Consider the following 15,554-nt stretch of genomic DNA (forward strand, 5'->3'; position numbering starts at 1 on the left):
CTCACCCCCTGGCCAGCGGCCAAATGGCATGGCTGGGTGGCTGCCAGCACTCGCATTAATAGCTGCCAGCTTGCGGTTTGAGGTCACCCGTTCTTTCCAGTCGTTCATTTCCACCTCCGCTGGCTCCGCGGCCGCTCCCTGCCCGCTCCCCTCCCTGCCGGGAGAGCCCCCCGAGCTCTGCTGGGAGCCGGGACAGCGCCAGCCGTGCCGGAGCATCCCCGCTGAGCAGCCCCGGAGGGGACACCTTCACCCCGGGGGGTCTCTCCAGCTCCTCAGGGTGTCACCCAGAGGACCGGGAATACCCTCCCGGCACCCCCCGAGGGAAAAATCACCCCGCGAGGTGTATTTGGGAAGGCACAGCCCCTTGCAGGATAATTCGGAGCTGCCGTCGCTGCCAGCCAGGGCCCTTGGGAGGGTGTTTTACTCACTGTGAATAAATTCACCTCTCCACAGCAAGCTGGCCAGGCATAAATGCTCTGGGGAGCGAGGCTGGACTGGGGCGAGCACCCTCTGTCCTTCTGGAGAGGGGATCCCCCGGGAGCCACGCCTGGAAGCCGTGACGGCAGGCTGGGGGATCCCTCTGGCCGCCCACATCCATCCCCAGGGATGCGGGGCCAGGCAGGACGAGGCCGGGCGCGGCCGGTGGGACACGCGTGGGTGGGACACCCGGGAGGGGACACCCGGGAGGGGACAGCGGCACCGCCGGGGGATGGCTGCGGCGGGGTGGGAGCCGCGCAGCTGGACGAGGAGGAGGAGGCGCAGGAGGAGGAGGAGGAGGAGGAGGAGGAGGAGGAGGGCGGGCGGCGGCCCCGGCGCCGGGCGGCGGCCCCGGTACCCTGCTGCTCTGCCTGGCCCTGGCCTCCGGTAAGCACGGGAGTCCCCCTGCCCCGACACCTGCCCGGTCCCGGGATAGCCAGCGGCCCGCGGGGTGTTCCTCCTCCCCGCCCCTGCACGGGGCTCCGCGTCCCTGCACGGTGTCACCGCCGCTGTCCCAGCCCCGTGTCACCCCCTTGGTCCCGGCTCCGTCCTCTCTCTGGTCCCGCTGTTCTTGTTCCCAGGCTGATGATCCTGCACCTGCCTCCCGGTGCCATCCCGGTGCTCCCCTCGCCCGTCCTGGTGCTCCCCCATCCCATCCCATCCCGCTGCTCCCCGGGTCCCATTCTGCTGCACCCTTGTGTTCCCCCCTCTTACCCCCCATCCTGGTGCTGGCCCTGTCCCATGCCAGTGGCTCCCTGTGCCCCCCCGGACAATTCCATCCATCCCAGCCCTTCCTCTGTGCCCAGCCTGGTGTTTGCCCAGCCCTGTCCCTGAGCTCCCCCTGTGCCCCCAGGTCCCACCCTGGAACTCCCCACCGCTCCAACCCAGCGCTCCCCTGCCTCTGAATCCCTCGGGGCCAGGGCTGGATCCTGGAGCAGGACCGGGATGCTTTTGCCACCTGTTGGAGGGACACTGCTGATGGGTGCCTGAGGAATGTGGGATGCCGGGGCAGGGGGGGCAGTACCTCTCCAACAAGTGTGTGAGCATTCCCATGTCAGTTCCTAAGTTTTTGGGAAGCAGGCAGCTGCAGACAGGTGTCTGCTGATGGCTGCCAGGAAAAAAAAACCTCAGGCTGGAGAGCCGAGACCCTCCCTGGCAGAGATCCCTCCCCCGCACTGGGATTTCGGGGGAGCTTTTCTCTCCGCAGGGAGCAGCTTGGGTTTGGCTCTTTGGCAGGGCTGGTGACAGCACTTGGCAAAACCTGCCAAACCTGTGCTGGCAGGAGGAAACCGAGGGTGGCCGGCCGGTTTTGGGGCCGGTGCGTCCCCTCCGAGCGCTGCCACCTCCCGCGTGGTTTGGGCTTTCCTGGGAGAGCGCGGGGGTGTCAGCAGCAGCACAACCCGGTGTTTGGGATACTTCCCTGGGTTATCTCTGGCTGCTCAGCCAAGGCTGCAGCCCCAGATAGTGGAGCCAGCGGAGCAGGGAGGTGACGGTGTCCGCACCTGCAGCCTCCGGGGCTGGCACCGCCGCCAGGGCGGTCCCGCCGAGGGGCTGCCAGCCCGGAGGGTGCCAGAACTCCGCATCTGCTCGCAATAAGGGCGGGGAGCTCGGCTTGGTGGGGATCTTTCCATGTCGAGCTGCGAGCTCGGTCACGGCCGGTGAAGTCAGCCTCCCTCCCCGCGTGTCCCGCCTGTGCCCGCAGCTGGATGCCGGCGTGCAGCCGCCCCGTGGCTCATCCCTGGCAGCTCCCACCCTGCGGGCGGGGCGGTGGGCTCGCTTCCCTCCCCGCCGGGCTCTCCGGGCCGCTGTCGCTCCTCAGCGCCGAGGAGTTGGCTATATATAGCCAGGAGGGACGTGTGCGCCGGGAATGTCCCCGCTGCGGGACGCGGGGGACCCGGAGGTTCGGCCGGGCAGCTCCCAGCGCTGTTTCCAAGGTGCCGGAGGAGGAAACAGGGAGCGGGAGGCCTGGCTGGCAGGCAGGGTTTGGCCGCTCAAGCTCTCCGCTCCCTGCCAAGCCTCCGAGTGTCCCCACGCGGGAGCCACCCGGCCGCTGCCCCGTCAGGCAGGACCTGTCCCCGCTCCCGGGAGCCGCCCGGGCGGGTGAATCCCCGGGGAGCGGCGGGCGGGAGCGGGGCCGTGCTGAGTCAGGCTGGTATGCCAGCGATCCGGTTACCGCCGCTCCGGGGAGCCGCCCGCCGCGCTCCCCCCGGGGCACCGGCACGGCGTGCTGGCCCCTCTGCCCGTGCCCGGGCTGTGCGGGGCTCCGGGGACACAAAGAGGCGCCGAGGGAGCTGCAGAGGGACTTGTGGCAAGGGCACGGAGCGACGGGACAAAGGGGAAGGGCTCCGCGCTGACAAAGGGCAGGTTTAGATTAGATACCGGGAAGGAATTCTTCCCTGGGAGGGTGCGGAGGCTCTGGCACGGGAAGCTGTGGCTGCCCCATCCCTGGAAGTGTCCAAGGCCGGGTTGGACAGGGCTTGGAACAGCCTGGGACAGTGGGAGCAGGGCTGGATGAGCTTCACCGTCCCGTCCAGCCCGACGCCATCAGTGATTCCACCAGTCCGGATCTCTCTGGGGATCCCTCCCTGCATCCTCCCCGGGCACAGCAGCAGCTGCCCGGGCTGTGTGGTCCCAGCCCCACCAGGCTGGCTCCCAGAGCTCCTCGCCGGGGCGTTGCTGGGCGGAGGCAGCAGGCGGGGCCGGCTTTCCCTTCTCCCGGCCCTGGGGAAAAGCTGATGCTGCCAGCTTTTGCCGGGGGGCCGCAGCTGCAGAGCCCGCTGCCAGCGCCCCCCCTGTGGCTTTGGGGGGCTCTGGGCTTCCCCCCTGAGCTGCCTGCCTTTCCTTCCAGGCTTGGCACTCTTCAGCTGCGTGGGCGCCGACACCAACATCACGGCCGGCCACGGCCCCGAGGGGCTCGGCTGCGGCACGGCACGGCCATGCACAGGTAAGGGGGGCTGCCGGGGGGCCGTGGAAGGGAGCGGGGCAGCGGCTCGGGGGTGCTGCTGCCTCCGGGCAGAGCTGTCACCCCTGTGGGGCTGTCCCCCGTGCGTGTCGCCCCGCAGGGAACGGCACGCAGCTGCGGCGGCAGAGCCACTTCTCCCGCTGCCCGGAGGAGTACCAGCACTACTGCGTCAAGGGCAGGTGCCGCTTCCTCGTGGCCGAGCAGGCTCCGGCGTGTGTGTAAGTCACCCGACGTGGGGACACGGCCACACGGCGCCTGCCGTGCCCGTCCCCGCCGGCAGGGCAGAGCGAGGGGGGCCACGGGCAGCGTGGCGGCTTTCGGGACCGCTCCGTGCCTCCCCTGTGCCGCGGGGCAGGTGCGAGCGGGGCTACACCGGGGCTCGCTGCGAGAGGGTGGATCTGTTCTACCTGCGAGGGGACCAGGGCCAGATCGTCATCATCTCCCTGATCGTCGCCATCGCCGCCCTCATCATCCTCGTCGTCGGCATCTGCCTCTGCAGCCAGTACGTGGGGGAACGGCGCGGGAAGGGAAAGGGAAAGGGAAAAGGGGGAAATCTCAATCCCCTGGCTCCAGGCAGGTGGGGTTGGGGCTGCCCCAGGCTGATGGGACATGCTCCTGCAGGTGTTGGGAAGTGCCTGGGATATTCCTTTGGGGCTGGAAAGCAGGTGTGATCCCCTTCTGGGGATCTTCTGCAGGGTAAAAGCCGAAGGAGAGGGAGGAGCATCACTGCCATGTCCCCTTCTGCCTCTTTTCTGTTTGTTTGTTTGTTTGTTTATGATATTTTCCCCCCGTCAAGCCACTGTCGGAGGCAGCGTAGGAAGAGGAAGGCAGAAGAGATGGAAACGCTAAACAAGGATGGACCTTCCAGAAGTGAAGACGTGCGGGAAACGGGCATCGCGTGAAGGTGCGGGGCGGCGGGGGGGGGCGACAGAGCCGGTGCCACCGGAGCCCCACCTTGGGCTGGGCGCCGAGGCCGACGGGCTCCGCTCTCTCGGCAGGAGCTCCCGGTACCTGCGGGCGGGTCCCGGACGGCAGCAGCTGCTGGCTCCACGGGCGAGGGCTAAAGCGTGCGGCGGCTTCAATAAAGGGGTGACGGAAAGGTGTCCCCGTGTCGCCGCTGTCCTTGGGGCGCGGGGGCTGCGCTGCCGAGCGCGGCCGCCAGACGGCGACACTGCGCTGGTGCGGGCGGCCCGCCTGCCATACCGGCACTGGCCACGCGAGGGCGCCACGACCGCGCCGCCTCCCGCTCCCGCTCCCGGTCCCCGTCCCGCTCCCGGTCCCGCTCCCGGTCCAAGGGGCTCTGCCGGGCTCCGGTCCCGTTCCGGGCGGCCTGAGGGCTCTGCTGGAGCTGCTCCCATTGCCACCGCGCCTCCCCGCAGGGACCGAGCCCAGCTCAGAGCCCTCCCGGTTCTCAACACCCGGCGGGAGAGGGGCGGGACGGGGTGAGGAAAACCGGGCAAAACGGGTGGAAAACAGGGAGAAGCGGGGCAGAAGTGGGTGAGCCCGGGCAGTTGGCTCCCGTCGCCCCGCGCTGCGGTCCTGACCGTGCCACCCGGCACGGGGATGGTTCGTTCCCTCCCCGCCGGTGTCCCCGTGTCCCTGGCAGCGGCCCGGGCCGTTGGCTCCCGTCGCCCCGCGCTGCCTGCTCCGGTGCCCGGAGATGCGGTCCGGACCGTGCCACCCGGCACGGGGATGGTTCGTTCCCTCCCCGCCGGTGTCCCCGTGTCCCTGGCAGCGGGTTTAGGCGCTGACCCTCTGGGGGGCACAGCATCAGCACCCCGCGATGGGGCCGGGTGTCCCCGGTGTCACCCACTCGCTCCCGCGGGAGGCGGGGACGCGGTGGAGCCGCGGCGCTCCCAAATCCCGGCACAGCACCGGCTCCCGCTCCAACCGGGGCACGGTGACCGGCCCCGGGGGCTCTGCAGCCCGAGGCTGCCAGCGGCTCCGGCTGGACTCTCCCGGGAGAGCCGGTGATCCTCCCGCCCCGGGCTCGGTTCTCCCGGCACGGCACGGCACGGATTCCTCTGCCCGAGCAGGACAGACGGTCCAGCCTGGCTCGGCTCGGCCACAGACGGGATGCGCTGCGGCCGGTGAGCGTGCCAGCCGCTGCTGGGCCAGCTGGTTAGCGCCGGGATCCAGCCCTTTGCTCCTGGCCGGGCTCATCCCAGGGGATGCCGGGGAGCTGGAGCTGGCAGGAACCGGGCTTGGCGCGGCTCTGGGGCTGGGTACAGCCCTGCCCTGACTGAAAACCTTCTTTTCCAGCTCCAGCCGTGCCAATGGGAGAGCGGAGGCTGCCCCAGGGATCGGCTCCTGCAGCCCAGCCCGTGATTCCAGCTGGATTCCAGGATGATGCCCGCCCCGGTGGTGCCCGTCCCTCGGGAGGTGTTGGTGCCCAGGCGATGCCAGGTGCCAATGGAATGCTCATCCCCGTGCCCAGGCAAGGAGCACGGCCCTGAGGTGCCAAGGGACATTTTTTTTTTTTTTTTGGTCACCTAATTCAGCAAGGGGAGGGGGATTCCCGATTCCACGCAGCTGCTGGAAGCCCTGGTGGGAGCTGAGCAGCACCTGTGAGCTGATCCCCCCTCTATAAAAGGCTGATTTTATCACCATGCTTTGCTGGGCATGCCTGGGGGGAGTGAAGCCAAGAGGAAAAAATGCTTGCTGCTCCTTTGGGAATGAGCTGTGTGCAGTCTGGGAGACAAATAAAAAGATAAAGGAGGTATGAGCCTTTTTCCTGCCTGTTTTTTTGGGTGGTTGGAGTCGGTGGCTGGGATGCTGCAGGCCCAAGAGGGCTGGGAAGAGCAGGCACTGGGGAAGCAGCAGCCCTGCAGGTCTCAGGGGTGGATAAAACACTTTTAATGTTTTTTATAATTCTTCATGGAGCCCTGGCAAGGTGAATGCTGGAGCTGTTTTTATTCACTGCTGGGTTTTCAGGGCTTTAAGTAATCCCCACTGGGCTTTTCCCATGGCAGCCCTACATTCCCTGGGTGTAAGGAAATGATTCCTCCCTGGATGCCTGCACAGCCACAGAATTCCTGCTTTAAGCTGATGAGTTCCTGGGCAGTGGACACCAAGGTTGGGGATTAAAAAAAACAAAACAAGTCAGGAACTTTGCTGCTTCCTTTACGTTTTTGGGAATGGGTTAGAGAGGGATGAAAAGGCAGGAGGTGAATCCTCCCTGTGTGTGTCACGGGGCTGAGGGCAGCAGGAATGAGAGCTGGAAAAGAAAATTACTTTAAAAAAAAACAAAACAAATTAAAATCCCAGGTAAAACAGAGAGTGGGAAAGACAACTAGTTTGTGGCAAGGAGTGGATGGAATCCCTGGGGAGGTGATGCTGGCAGGAGCAGCCCGAACTTTCCAAGGAAATGTGGTGGTTTCAGGAGCAGGATTAATATTTGTGTTGCTTTGAACAGCAGCTGGGTATTTTTGGGTGGTTTTACCCCCATAAGCAGCGAGGGTGTCACCTGGCAGAGATGGCTTTGGCTGGCTTAATGGCATTTCTCCAGTTTTCCTTGGAATTCCAGGTCACTGGGATGGTGAGCCCTTACCCTGTGCTCTCAGAGCGTGAAGGATGCAAACCTGAGCACAGCGTTGAGATGTGGGTCACTCACCCCGACAGAACAAGGTGAAACCCAACTTATTGATTGGAAGTAAGTTAGAAATAATTGGAAATCAATGTTTTGGAAAATAGGTGCCAAAGACAGGCTGTGACAGGAGGATCCATGCCTTGGCACCAGCACGTCCAGTCCCAGGTCAGTGGGGTCCTTGGGGCAAAAAATGAAAACCAAAACCAAGCCAAAACCAGTTTCCCTTTTCTGTCCAGGACAGGGATGGTGCCAGCCCAATCCACCTTGTTTCTCACACTCCAGGGGAGCTCAGCAGCCATCCAGAGACTGCCAGTGCTCCCAGAGAAGGGAGAGCTGCCTTGAACAGGGAGTTCTTCTTGCCTTTGGCTCTGCTGTATCGCCCTGGCTCATCTCTGCACACCCAGGTGTCCTCGGGCCGTGTTTGTTGCACACAAAGCTCCCAAATTCTGGGCTCGGGGGATTTTCCTGCTGCTTCCTGGGCTGGCTTTGCCATCCTCCTGCATCCCAACCCGGGCCTGCAGCACCCCCAGAGCTCTGGGCAGGCGGGGAGCTGGGGGTGCCAGGGTGCCCCTCTCAGGCAGCTGAATACCCCAACACCCACGGGCTGCTCTCCTTGGGGGCATTTGAGGAGTCTTTTCCCTGCTTTCGCTTAGTTTTTAGGGCTTTATCTCCCAGGGTCAGGGCTGGGATCCCTTCCTGCCCGCGGAGGAGAAGCTGTGCCCCTCTCCCACCCCCCTGCGCCGCCCCGAGGGTGCACAAAGCCTTCCCGCAGGGCACATTCCTTGTCTTTATTTCGGCTGCAGGAGAACATTCCTTGTCTTTATTTCGGCTGCAGGAATACAAGGCGCCGGCTCGGCGACACCTCCCGCCTGCCGGGCCTCCTCCAGCCCCTTCCCGTGCCCCCCAGGGCTCTCCCCTCCATCCGTGCGCCATCCTTGGACAAGGGGCCGCTATCCCAGCAGGCAGGAGCCCTTCTGGCACAGCTCCCCCAGCTCCGAGCTGACCTTGGAAGCGCAGAGCAGCGGCGGAGCGGCCGGCAGGCAGCAGGTGGAGGCGAAGGATGCTCGCTGCTCCAGGAGCTGCTCCAGCTGCTCCGGGCCCGGCCGGGGCTCGGCCTGTGCCAGGCTGTCCCGCAGCCTGCGGCGTGGGGAGCGCGGTCACACGGGGGACGGGGACGCGGTTTTGCGTCCTCGGCGTCGCTGGGTGGGTTTTTGTGGGGAGGAAGGGAAAGCTCACCTCTTCTTGAAGTCAAGGAAAGGCAGCTGGTTGTGCTGCCCGCAGAGCTGGTTGGCTTTTTGCAGGAAGGGGAAGAGCTCTGCCTCTATCCGCCGGCGCTGGGGGCAGAGGGGGAGTCACCGGGATTTGGGGGGCACTGGGGTGAGGGGGAGAGGGATGAGCCCCCAGAGCCCCCTCACCTTGCTGTCCCAGCAGGCGGAGGGGTCCTTGGAGGAGCAGCATTCCCCGCGGAGCTTCCCGGAGGAGTCGTAGAGCTTGGCGAGGACGGCGTCGGGGAGGTTGGGGTGCCTGCGGGCCAGCTCAAACAGGAACCTGGAAACGAGGAAACGGGAGCTCCCCTGAGTTTTCCCTGGCGTCTTTGTGCCGCCCCTGCTGGCACCAATTCCCCTGAGGGAACTGAGGATGCTCCCCTGGTTATCCCCATAAAAAGCTAAGCGTGTAACAGGGTCAGGAAGTGGTCGGACTCGATCATTTTAGGGATCTTTTCCCACCAAAATGGTTCTATTCCATGACTGCCCCCTGGCTGCCGCTCACCTGGTGGCATGGAGAGCCCCGTCCTTGGCGCACAGCTCCTTGTTGGTGGGCTCGGGCGGCTCCGGCAGCTCGGGCTGGGCAGGCGGGGAGCTGGGGGGGCCAGGGTGCCCCTCTCAGGCAGCTGAATACCCCAACACCCACGGGCTGCTCTCCTTGGGGGCATTTGAGGAGTCTTTTCCCTGCTTTCGCTTAGTTTTTAGGGCTTTATCTCCCAGGGTCAGGGCTGGGATCCCTTCCTGCCCGCGGAGGAGAAGCTGTGCCCCTCTCCCACCCCCCCCGCGCCGCCCCGAGGGTGCACAAAGCCTTCCCGCAGGGCACATTCCTTGTCTTTATTTCGGCTGCAGGAGAACATTCCTTGTCTTTATTTCGGCTGCAGGAATACAAGGCGCCGGCTCGGCGACACCTCCCGCCTGCCGGGCCTCCTCCAGCCCCTTCCCGTGCCCCCCAGGGCTCTCCCCTCCATCCGTGCGCCATCCTTGGACAAGGGGCCGCTATCCCAGCAGGCAGGAGCCCTTCTGGCACAGCTCCCCCAGCTCCGAGCTGACCTTGGAAGCGCAGAGCAGCGGCGGAGCGGCCGGCAGGCAGCAGGTGGAGGCGAAGGATGCTCGCTGCTCCAGGAGCTGCTCCAGCTGCTCCGGGCCGGGCCGGGGCTCGGCCTGTGCCAGGCTGTCCCGCAGCCTGCGGCGTGGGGAGCGCGGTCACACGGGGGACGGGGACGCGGTTTTGCGTCCTCGGCGTCGCTGGGTGGGTTTTTGTGGGGAGGAAGGGAAAGCTCACCTCTTCTTGAAGTCAAGGAAAGGCAGCTGGTTGTGCTGCCCGCAGAGCTGGTTGGCTTTTTGCAGGAAGGGGAAGAGCTCTGCCTCTATCCGCCGGCGCTGGGGGCAGAGGGGGAGTCACCGGGATTTGGGGGGCACTGGGGTGAGGGGGAGAGGGATGAGCCCCCAGAGCCCCCTCACCTTGCTGTCCCAGCAGGCGGAGGGGTCCTTGGAGGAGCAGCATTCCCCGCGGAGCTTCCCGGAGGAGTCGTAGAGCTTGGCGAGGACGGCGTCGGGGAGGTTGGGGTGCCTGCGGGCCAGCTCAAACAGGAACCTGGAAACGAGGAAACGGGAGCTCCCCTGAGTTTTCCCTGGCGTCTTTGTGCCGCCCCTGCTGGCACCAATTCCCCTGAGGGAACTGAGGATGCTCCCCTGGTTATCCCCATAAAAAGCTAAGCGTGTAACAGGGTCAGGAAGTGGTCGGACTCGATCATTTTAGGGATCTTTTCCCACCAAAATGGTTCTATTCCATGACTGCCCCCTGGCTGCCGCTCACCTGGTGGCATGGAGAGCCCCGTCCTTGGCGCACAGCTCCTTGTTGGTGGGCTCGGGCGGCTCCGGCAGCTCGGGAGCCGGCGCTGGGAGCATGGCCAGGATGCAGAAATGGTTTTCCATCAGGTTCTTCCCCTTGCAGCAGCCGGCGAAGCGCGCGTCGCGGGCCGCCAGCGCCGCGCAGACTTTGGCCGTGTGCTCCAGGAGCTGCAGAGAGGGAGCAGGGCCTGGGCAGGTGCTCTGAGCTCCCCGAGCTCCTGCTGGCAGCCGGGAGCTGCTCCGGGCTGGGCTCCAGCCCTCCCTACCTTCTTCTGCATGCAGTCCTCGGCCAGGGAGTCGCAGCACCGGGAGGACACCTCGGCAGCGTCCTCGGCCAGGGGCAGGAGGTCCTCGAAGGGAGCAGTGGGAACCTTCTGGGCCAGCGAGGCCAGGTAGCTGGGGAGCACAGGGTGCGTGGGGCTGGGAGCTGGGAACATCCAGCAGCTTCCCAGGAAACAGCTCCGAGCCGGGGGGAGGGAGGGAGGGGATGGGGAGGGCAGGGCTGGCTCTGCTCCTGTGCACCAGAATCAAAGCTTGTGTTCCTGAATGCTGCCTGCCGACAGGGTCTGCAGCAGGAGAGAGGAGCCCTGCCCCCGTGCCAGGATGGAGAGGCCATTTCCCGCCGTACCTGAAGCTGACTTTGTCCTTGCCGTAGGCCGAGAAGCGGGAGCAAATCCGGTTTGACGTCAGGGTGAGTAGGGAGAGGGTTTTCCTCTCCAGTTTCTGCCGCAAAAAGAGAATGGGAATGGGAATGAGCGCCGTGAGGAGCGGGGCAGCGAGCACGGGCGCTCCAGCGGGTCTCACCTCCTTCAGGAAGCAGGCAGCGGGCGCAGGGGAGATGCAGCAGGTGGAGACCATGGAGAGGAAGGAGGTGGTGGAGGCCAGGAGCACGGGCAGGGGAGCCTGGCTGTAGCTGCTGGAGTACTCATAGAGAAACCTGCGGCACAGACGGGATAGGGACACCCCGCGCCTCGGCGCCGGGCCGTCCCCAGCGCTCTCCCCGCGCCGGCTCACCTGTCGGCAAATTCCCGGGGGTCCGCGCGGAAGGAGAGGCAGAGCTCCCGGTCGGAGGGCTGCAGGTAGCGGGGCAGCCCCGGCGGGGCCGGGTGCCGCAGCGCTGCCAGGCACAGCTTGCGCTCCAGGCCCTGCCGCGCGCAGCACTCCGCCGCGCCGGGATGCGCCGGGAAGGGCGAGCCCGCGCTGCAGGATTTCTCCGACAGCGCCGTGGACTGCAGGAGGGATGGCGGGTTACTGCCGTGCCTTCCCTTTAGCCGTTTGTTTTTGGGGTCTGTTAGCAATTTTTGGGCAGGCTCACCCCGTTGTCGTAGCAGGAGGGGTCAGCGCCGTCGGCGCAGCACGTCTCGGCCAGGGAGACGATTTCCCGCACGAGGCTGCTGATCTCCTCGAAGGTGCCGTTGGAATATTTGCGGCTGTTGGCAACGATGGTCCTGGGAGCAGGGACAGGGAGAGCCAGGTGAGCCTTTATCTTCCATCAGGAATCAGAAAAAAAACAAAACATTTGTTCTGCCCAAATGGGTTTAGCGGTGCCGGCTGTGGTGCAGAGAGAAATTACAGTGTATTCCCTGGAAAACAGCCAGGAAGGAATGGGAAGAGCTTCCAGGCTGGGGGCTGCCACTTACGGGGGGCTGTGTGTCAGCTCTGTGAGAATCCTTAATCATTTAGGTACTTAATTGGCTCTGAGGAATCCAACAAGGAATCCAACTTTTCTCCTGCTAAAAGCAATCAGAGCCCAGGGGTTGGATTGCATCTCCCCTTTCTGATGGATTGAATCCATCCGCCCTTTCCCAAGGTTTTTATTTGCTGTTGTCTGCTTTCTTGGCTCAGGTGTCCAGCAGCAGGAGGTACCTACATGGTTCTGAAGTTCTCCTTTCCCAGGATCTTGTACTCCTGGCAGACTTTCTCCCGGACATAAGCTTTCCCTGAATGCCCTTTCCCAAGGTTTTTATTTGCTTTTGTCTGCTCTTGGCTCAGGTGTCCGGCAGCAGGAGGTACCTACATGGTTCTGAAGTTCTCCTTTCCCAGGATCTTGTACTCCTGGCAGACTTTCTCCCGGACATAAGCTTTCCCTGAAAGTGCAGGAGGAGGAGGAATTGTGAGTAGGGAACAAGGAACGCTCTGCCACCACAGGGCACGCTGCTTAATTCACTTGGGATTTGTTCATTTTTTTTCACTCCATTGCTTCTTTTTCCAAGGAGGATTTGGTGGTCCCTGGGGAGATGTTGGCACAGCCGGTCTGGGAGAAGCATCCCTGCTATCCAGGCTGCTGCTCCAGCCCCGCAGCCAGGGAACGGAGCAGGGAGAAAACCCTTCCTGGAGCTGGGAGAGCTACAGGTAAATCATAGGATGTTTTTGGAGTATGGAATATGTAGGGTTGGGTTTTATGGAAACCAAAAGGGCTCTGGGAGCTCTGGGGCCAGGTCCACGGAGCAGCCAGCAGTGAAAACATTCCCAGAAGCTCTGCCATCCTTGGAAAAGCGCGATCGATTCGTGTCGCAGACCGTGTGGGGCCAGACTTTGGCACCAGCAGGGCAAACACTGATCCCGGTGTTCCCTGGGATTGCAGCGTGGGGAAGGGTCACCTCCCCAAAGCCCAGGGTCAGGACTCTGAGGGTCACATCACTCCGCTGGGAATGGCGGAGCAGGGTCAAGGCAGGGGGTTCCCAGAAAAGGGGAAGCCATGGAGCAGGTGGGTTTCTTTCCCGGCAGGAATGTCAGCTCCCGCTCCCAACTTGTGGCATTTCTGTTTGCTTGTACAAATCCAGGTGGGAGAGGTGAGTTTGAGGGGTTTTTTGGCAGGTGGGGATTCCCTGTGGAGCTGAGGAGGCAGCCAAGGGTGGCAGAGCATCATTCCCACCCAGGGGTGAGTTTTACAGGAATGGTGCTTGCCAGGGGGTCAGGAAATCCCATTTTCCTCTAGAAAGAGATGGACCCCATCCCTGTGGCTCTGTCCTCTCCCCCTCCCACCCCCTCCAGCATCACCCCAAAGTGGCATCCTGCATCCCAAACCCTCCTCCCACCCCTTCCCTTCCCTCCCTGGTCCTGCCCAGCGGTTTGCCTGCAGGCTGGGAGAGGGGAGACCACGGAAAACCGCAGGAACTGCCCCGTGCCTCTCATCCCAGGGCCAGCAAAGCCCCAGGATCGTCTCCCTTACCTCGGTGTAACGCCTGTGCAGCGGCCAGGAGCGGCAGCAGCGCCAGAGCCACCCTCATGATGGAGCTGGCTCTCCTCCTCCTGCCGGGAATGCCATCCCCGAGTTTTTATGGAGGCAGGGTCAGCAGCCGGGAGAATGATTAACCCCAGAGGGCAAGCATCCTTGGCCTGCCAGCTGCCAGCCCCTCAGGGATCCAGCCGGCTTAAATCATTAACTTGGAAAAACAGGGATGGGTGGCCGTGAAACCTCGGGATCTGTGAAGGATGCTGGGAGCAACACGAACGGCAGGAGGAGGAAAAGCTCTCCGTGCACCCCCTGAGTGGAAAGCCCTGTGTGTCTGATCCTGAGGAAGGGGAGACGCTTTTTTTTTGGGATGTCAGCACATCTAAGCTGGGAAAAGCCGGCTGTTATCCTTGGAAGCTCAGCTCCAGGCTGCACCTCAGGTTTTATTCCTGCCACTGCCAGGCTGGGGTCTCTGCTTCGCAGCCCCATCCCGGATTTCTGCTGGGAGTGTTGTGGGGTCTCCCTACAGTGCAGCTTTCCCTTTGTCCCTAAAAAAATGACAATTCAATATCTGATCATGTTCTAGGGTCCGAGGAGAAGATCCAGCTGAAGTGATCCTCACTGTCCTGAGGATGAGAGGGAAGCACACAGGGAGGGATGGAGATCCAGTGCTGCCGTGAGACCCCTGGCTCCCAAATCCGCCCAGCCTTAGGACCAGATGTTCCCTCTCAGACCTCACTCCCTGGGACGCAGACAGAGCTGGTTTTTATGGAAGATCCCAGCTTTTTCTCCCAGCACTGCAGCTTGGGAACAAATCCTGCCGAGGCAGGAGATAACCACGTCCTGTTCTGGATGGCTGACGTGTGAGAGCTGAAAATAAATAATTGGGGACTCATGGAATGGCCTGGATGAGCTCTTCCTGCCAAGTTTTCGTGCCACGGCCGGGGGGGAGTTGGGGGGAACCCCCCAGGCCGGGCCGCCCCGAGCACACGGTGCCGGTCCGAGCCCCCGGCTCCGCGTCCGCACCGGGGAAACACCGAAACACCGCCGCTGTCCCGGCCCGCCTCCCGCCGCCGGCAGCGTCACACCGGGCCCGGAGCGGCTCCTCCCGCCCGATACCGGTCCCGATCGGGTACCGATACCGAACCGGGCCCAGTACCAATCCGGGCCAGATGCCGATCCCGTGCCCGATGCCGCCTCCATCCTCCCGCGATCCCCCGGCAGCGCTCGGTCCCCGCAGCCCGGCCCCGGTGCCGGCCCCGCCGCAGCGCTCCGGGCTCCGAGCGCTCCCCGCCGGGAGCGGCCCCGGGGCTCGCACGGCGCCGAGCGGGGGTCCCGGGACAGCGGCACGGGGGGCGCGGAGGGGCGGCGCCACAGAGCGCGGGACGGGGGAGAAGGGACAGAGGCTAAGTGGGGACAAGGGGGACAGGGACGGTAAGAGGGGGCACAGGGGAGCAGGAGGGGAGGGTAAAGGGAGGCAGGAGCGGGATGGGCAGGGAGGATGGAGAGAAGCGGAGGAACAGAGACAGGAGTCAGGATTTGTAGGGGAGCAGTGGGGTACAGGGGGAGAGAGGTGTAGGGGGATTAGAGGGAGGTCGGGTTGGATAATAGCGAGGAGGAGAGGAGAGGAGAGGAGAGGAGAGGAGAGGAGAAAGCGGAGCGAAGTCGTGGGTAGAGGTGGATAGAGGGTCAGGGAGAGGAGGGAATGGGGAACTAGGCAGGAGAGGGGTAAGGGGTAGGAGGAAGAGAAAAGAGGGACAGAGAGAACCTCACCTGAGCCCCGCCCATGAGGAGCCCGCACCGGCAGCGTGCGGCACCTCCGGGCGCTGGGGAGAAAATGGCGCCTGAGGCGGCTTCCGGGGTTTAAATGCCCTCGGTCCCGCCCCGCGCAGCCGCCCTGGAGCCCCGCGCACCTGTGCTGGCCCTGCTCACACCTGTGTCGGCCCCGCGCTGCGCACGCGCTGTGTTGTCCGGAGCCGCGCATGCGCTCTGTGGCCCCGCCTCTCACACCCGTGTCGGCCCCGCCCCCGTAGCCCCGCCCTGGGGCTGCCTCGCTCCGCCCCCGGCCCCGCCCCCCGGCAGCCTGGGGTCCGCCCCGAGCCCCAAAACTCAGGATTTGGGCTGACCAAAGCCCTCAAGTGCCTGGATGAGCTTCCATTCGCACTCCCCAGACAGGGCTGGAGTCTGTTTCACAGCCCTGAGGCTGCCGGCGTGGGGCTCGCTCCAAGGGGCCTT

The 15,554-nt window shown here is 64.3% G+C and overlaps 3 protein-coding genes and 2 long non-coding RNA genes across 10 annotated transcripts; 3 read left to right on the forward strand and 2 right to left on the reverse strand.

The window, feature by feature from the left end:
• Positions 1 to 794: 794 nt before the first annotated feature.
• Positions 795 to 4,542, forward strand: BTC (betacellulin; the record flags this gene model as incomplete). Its single annotated transcript, XM_041396807.1, has 6 exons — positions 795 to 864; positions 3,326 to 3,421; positions 3,540 to 3,657; positions 3,795 to 3,941; positions 4,236 to 4,343; positions 4,438 to 4,542. Coding segments are annotated over 5 exons (537 nt in total), but the record flags the coding sequence as incomplete, so codon positions are not given.
• A 510-nt stretch (positions 4,543 to 5,052) lies between these two features.
• On the forward strand, positions 5,053 to 6,166 carry LOC121331957 (collagen alpha-1(III) chain-like). The gene is made up of 2 exons (XM_041396803.1): positions 5,053 to 5,529; positions 5,702 to 6,166. Exons 1-2 carry the CDS (start codon positions 5,223 to 5,225, stop codon positions 5,893 to 5,895), a joined length of 501 nt encoding a protein of 166 aa, XP_041252737.1. The 5' UTR covers positions 5,053 to 5,222; the 3' UTR covers positions 5,896 to 6,166.
• A 906-nt stretch (positions 6,167 to 7,072) lies between these two features.
• LOC121331966 lies at positions 7,073 to 8,872 on the reverse strand. The gene is made up of 4 exons (XR_005952088.1): positions 8,799 to 8,872; positions 8,444 to 8,576; positions 8,265 to 8,362; positions 7,073 to 8,165 (listed from the first exon to the last, which is right to left on the reverse strand). It is a non-coding gene; the product is annotated as an uncharacterized LOC121331966 (long non-coding RNA).
• A 51-nt stretch (positions 8,873 to 8,923) lies between these two features.
• Positions 8,924 to 13,448, reverse strand: GC (GC vitamin D binding protein). 5 transcript variants are annotated; one of them, XM_041396886.1, is made up of 11 exons: positions 13,317 to 13,448; positions 12,162 to 12,231; positions 11,460 to 11,592; positions 11,159 to 11,373; positions 10,949 to 11,081; positions 10,773 to 10,867; positions 10,411 to 10,540; positions 10,110 to 10,312; positions 9,755 to 9,887; positions 9,576 to 9,673; positions 8,924 to 9,476 (listed from the first exon to the last, which is right to left on the reverse strand). In XM_041396886.1, exons 1-11 carry the CDS (start codon positions 13,372 to 13,374, stop codon positions 9,290 to 9,292), a joined length of 1,455 nt encoding a protein of 484 aa, XP_041252820.1. In that variant the 5' UTR covers positions 13,375 to 13,448; the 3' UTR covers positions 8,924 to 9,289. The 5 variants fall into 5 exon arrangements, with proteins under 5 accessions (XP_041252820.1, XP_041252819.1, XP_041252818.1 ...); XM_041396885.1 differs by having other exon boundaries at positions 10,773 to 11,081; XM_041396884.1 differs by having other exon boundaries at positions 10,110 to 10,867.
• LOC121331981 lies at positions 11,796 to 13,140 on the forward strand. Of its 2 annotated transcripts, XR_005952093.1 has the most exons (4): positions 11,796 to 11,989; positions 12,137 to 12,257; positions 12,358 to 12,496; positions 12,962 to 13,140. It is a non-coding gene; the product is annotated as an uncharacterized LOC121331981 (long non-coding RNA). The 2 variants fall into 2 exon arrangements; XR_005952092.1 differs by having other exon boundaries at positions 12,137 to 12,496.
• Positions 13,449 to 15,554: the final 2,106 nt, after the last annotated feature.

Source organism: Onychostruthus taczanowskii, unplaced genomic scaffold (assembly GCF_017590055.1).
Source record: "Onychostruthus taczanowskii isolate IOZ18803 unplaced genomic scaffold, ASM1759005v1 scaffold131, whole genome shotgun sequence".
Classification (NCBI taxonomy): Eukaryota; Metazoa; Chordata; class Aves; order Passeriformes; family Passeridae; genus Onychostruthus; species Onychostruthus taczanowskii.

Bases quoted from the DNA above. Each gene is read 5' to 3' on its own strand.
- GC (XM_041396881.1), bottom strand. From the start codon at position 13,374: ATGAGGGTGGCTCTGGCGCTGCTGCCGCTCCTGGCCGCTGCACAGGCG. The intron at 11,374-11,459 runs GTGAGCCTGCCC...TCCCTCCTGCAG, and splicing joins CCTCCTGCTACGACAACGGG to TCCACGGCGCTGTCGGAGAA. The intron at 11,082-11,158 runs GTGAGCCGGCGC...TCTGTGCCGCAG, and splicing joins CCCCGGGAATTTGCCGACAG to GTTTCTCTATGAGTACTCCA.
- LOC121331957 (XM_041396803.1), top strand. From the start codon at position 5,223: ATGGGGCCGGGTGTCCCCGGTGTCACCCACTCGCTCCCGCGGGAGGCG. The intron at 5,530-5,701 runs GTGAGCGTGCCA...CTTCTTTTCCAG, and splicing joins GACGGGATGCGCTGCGGCCG to CTCCAGCCGTGCCAATGGGA.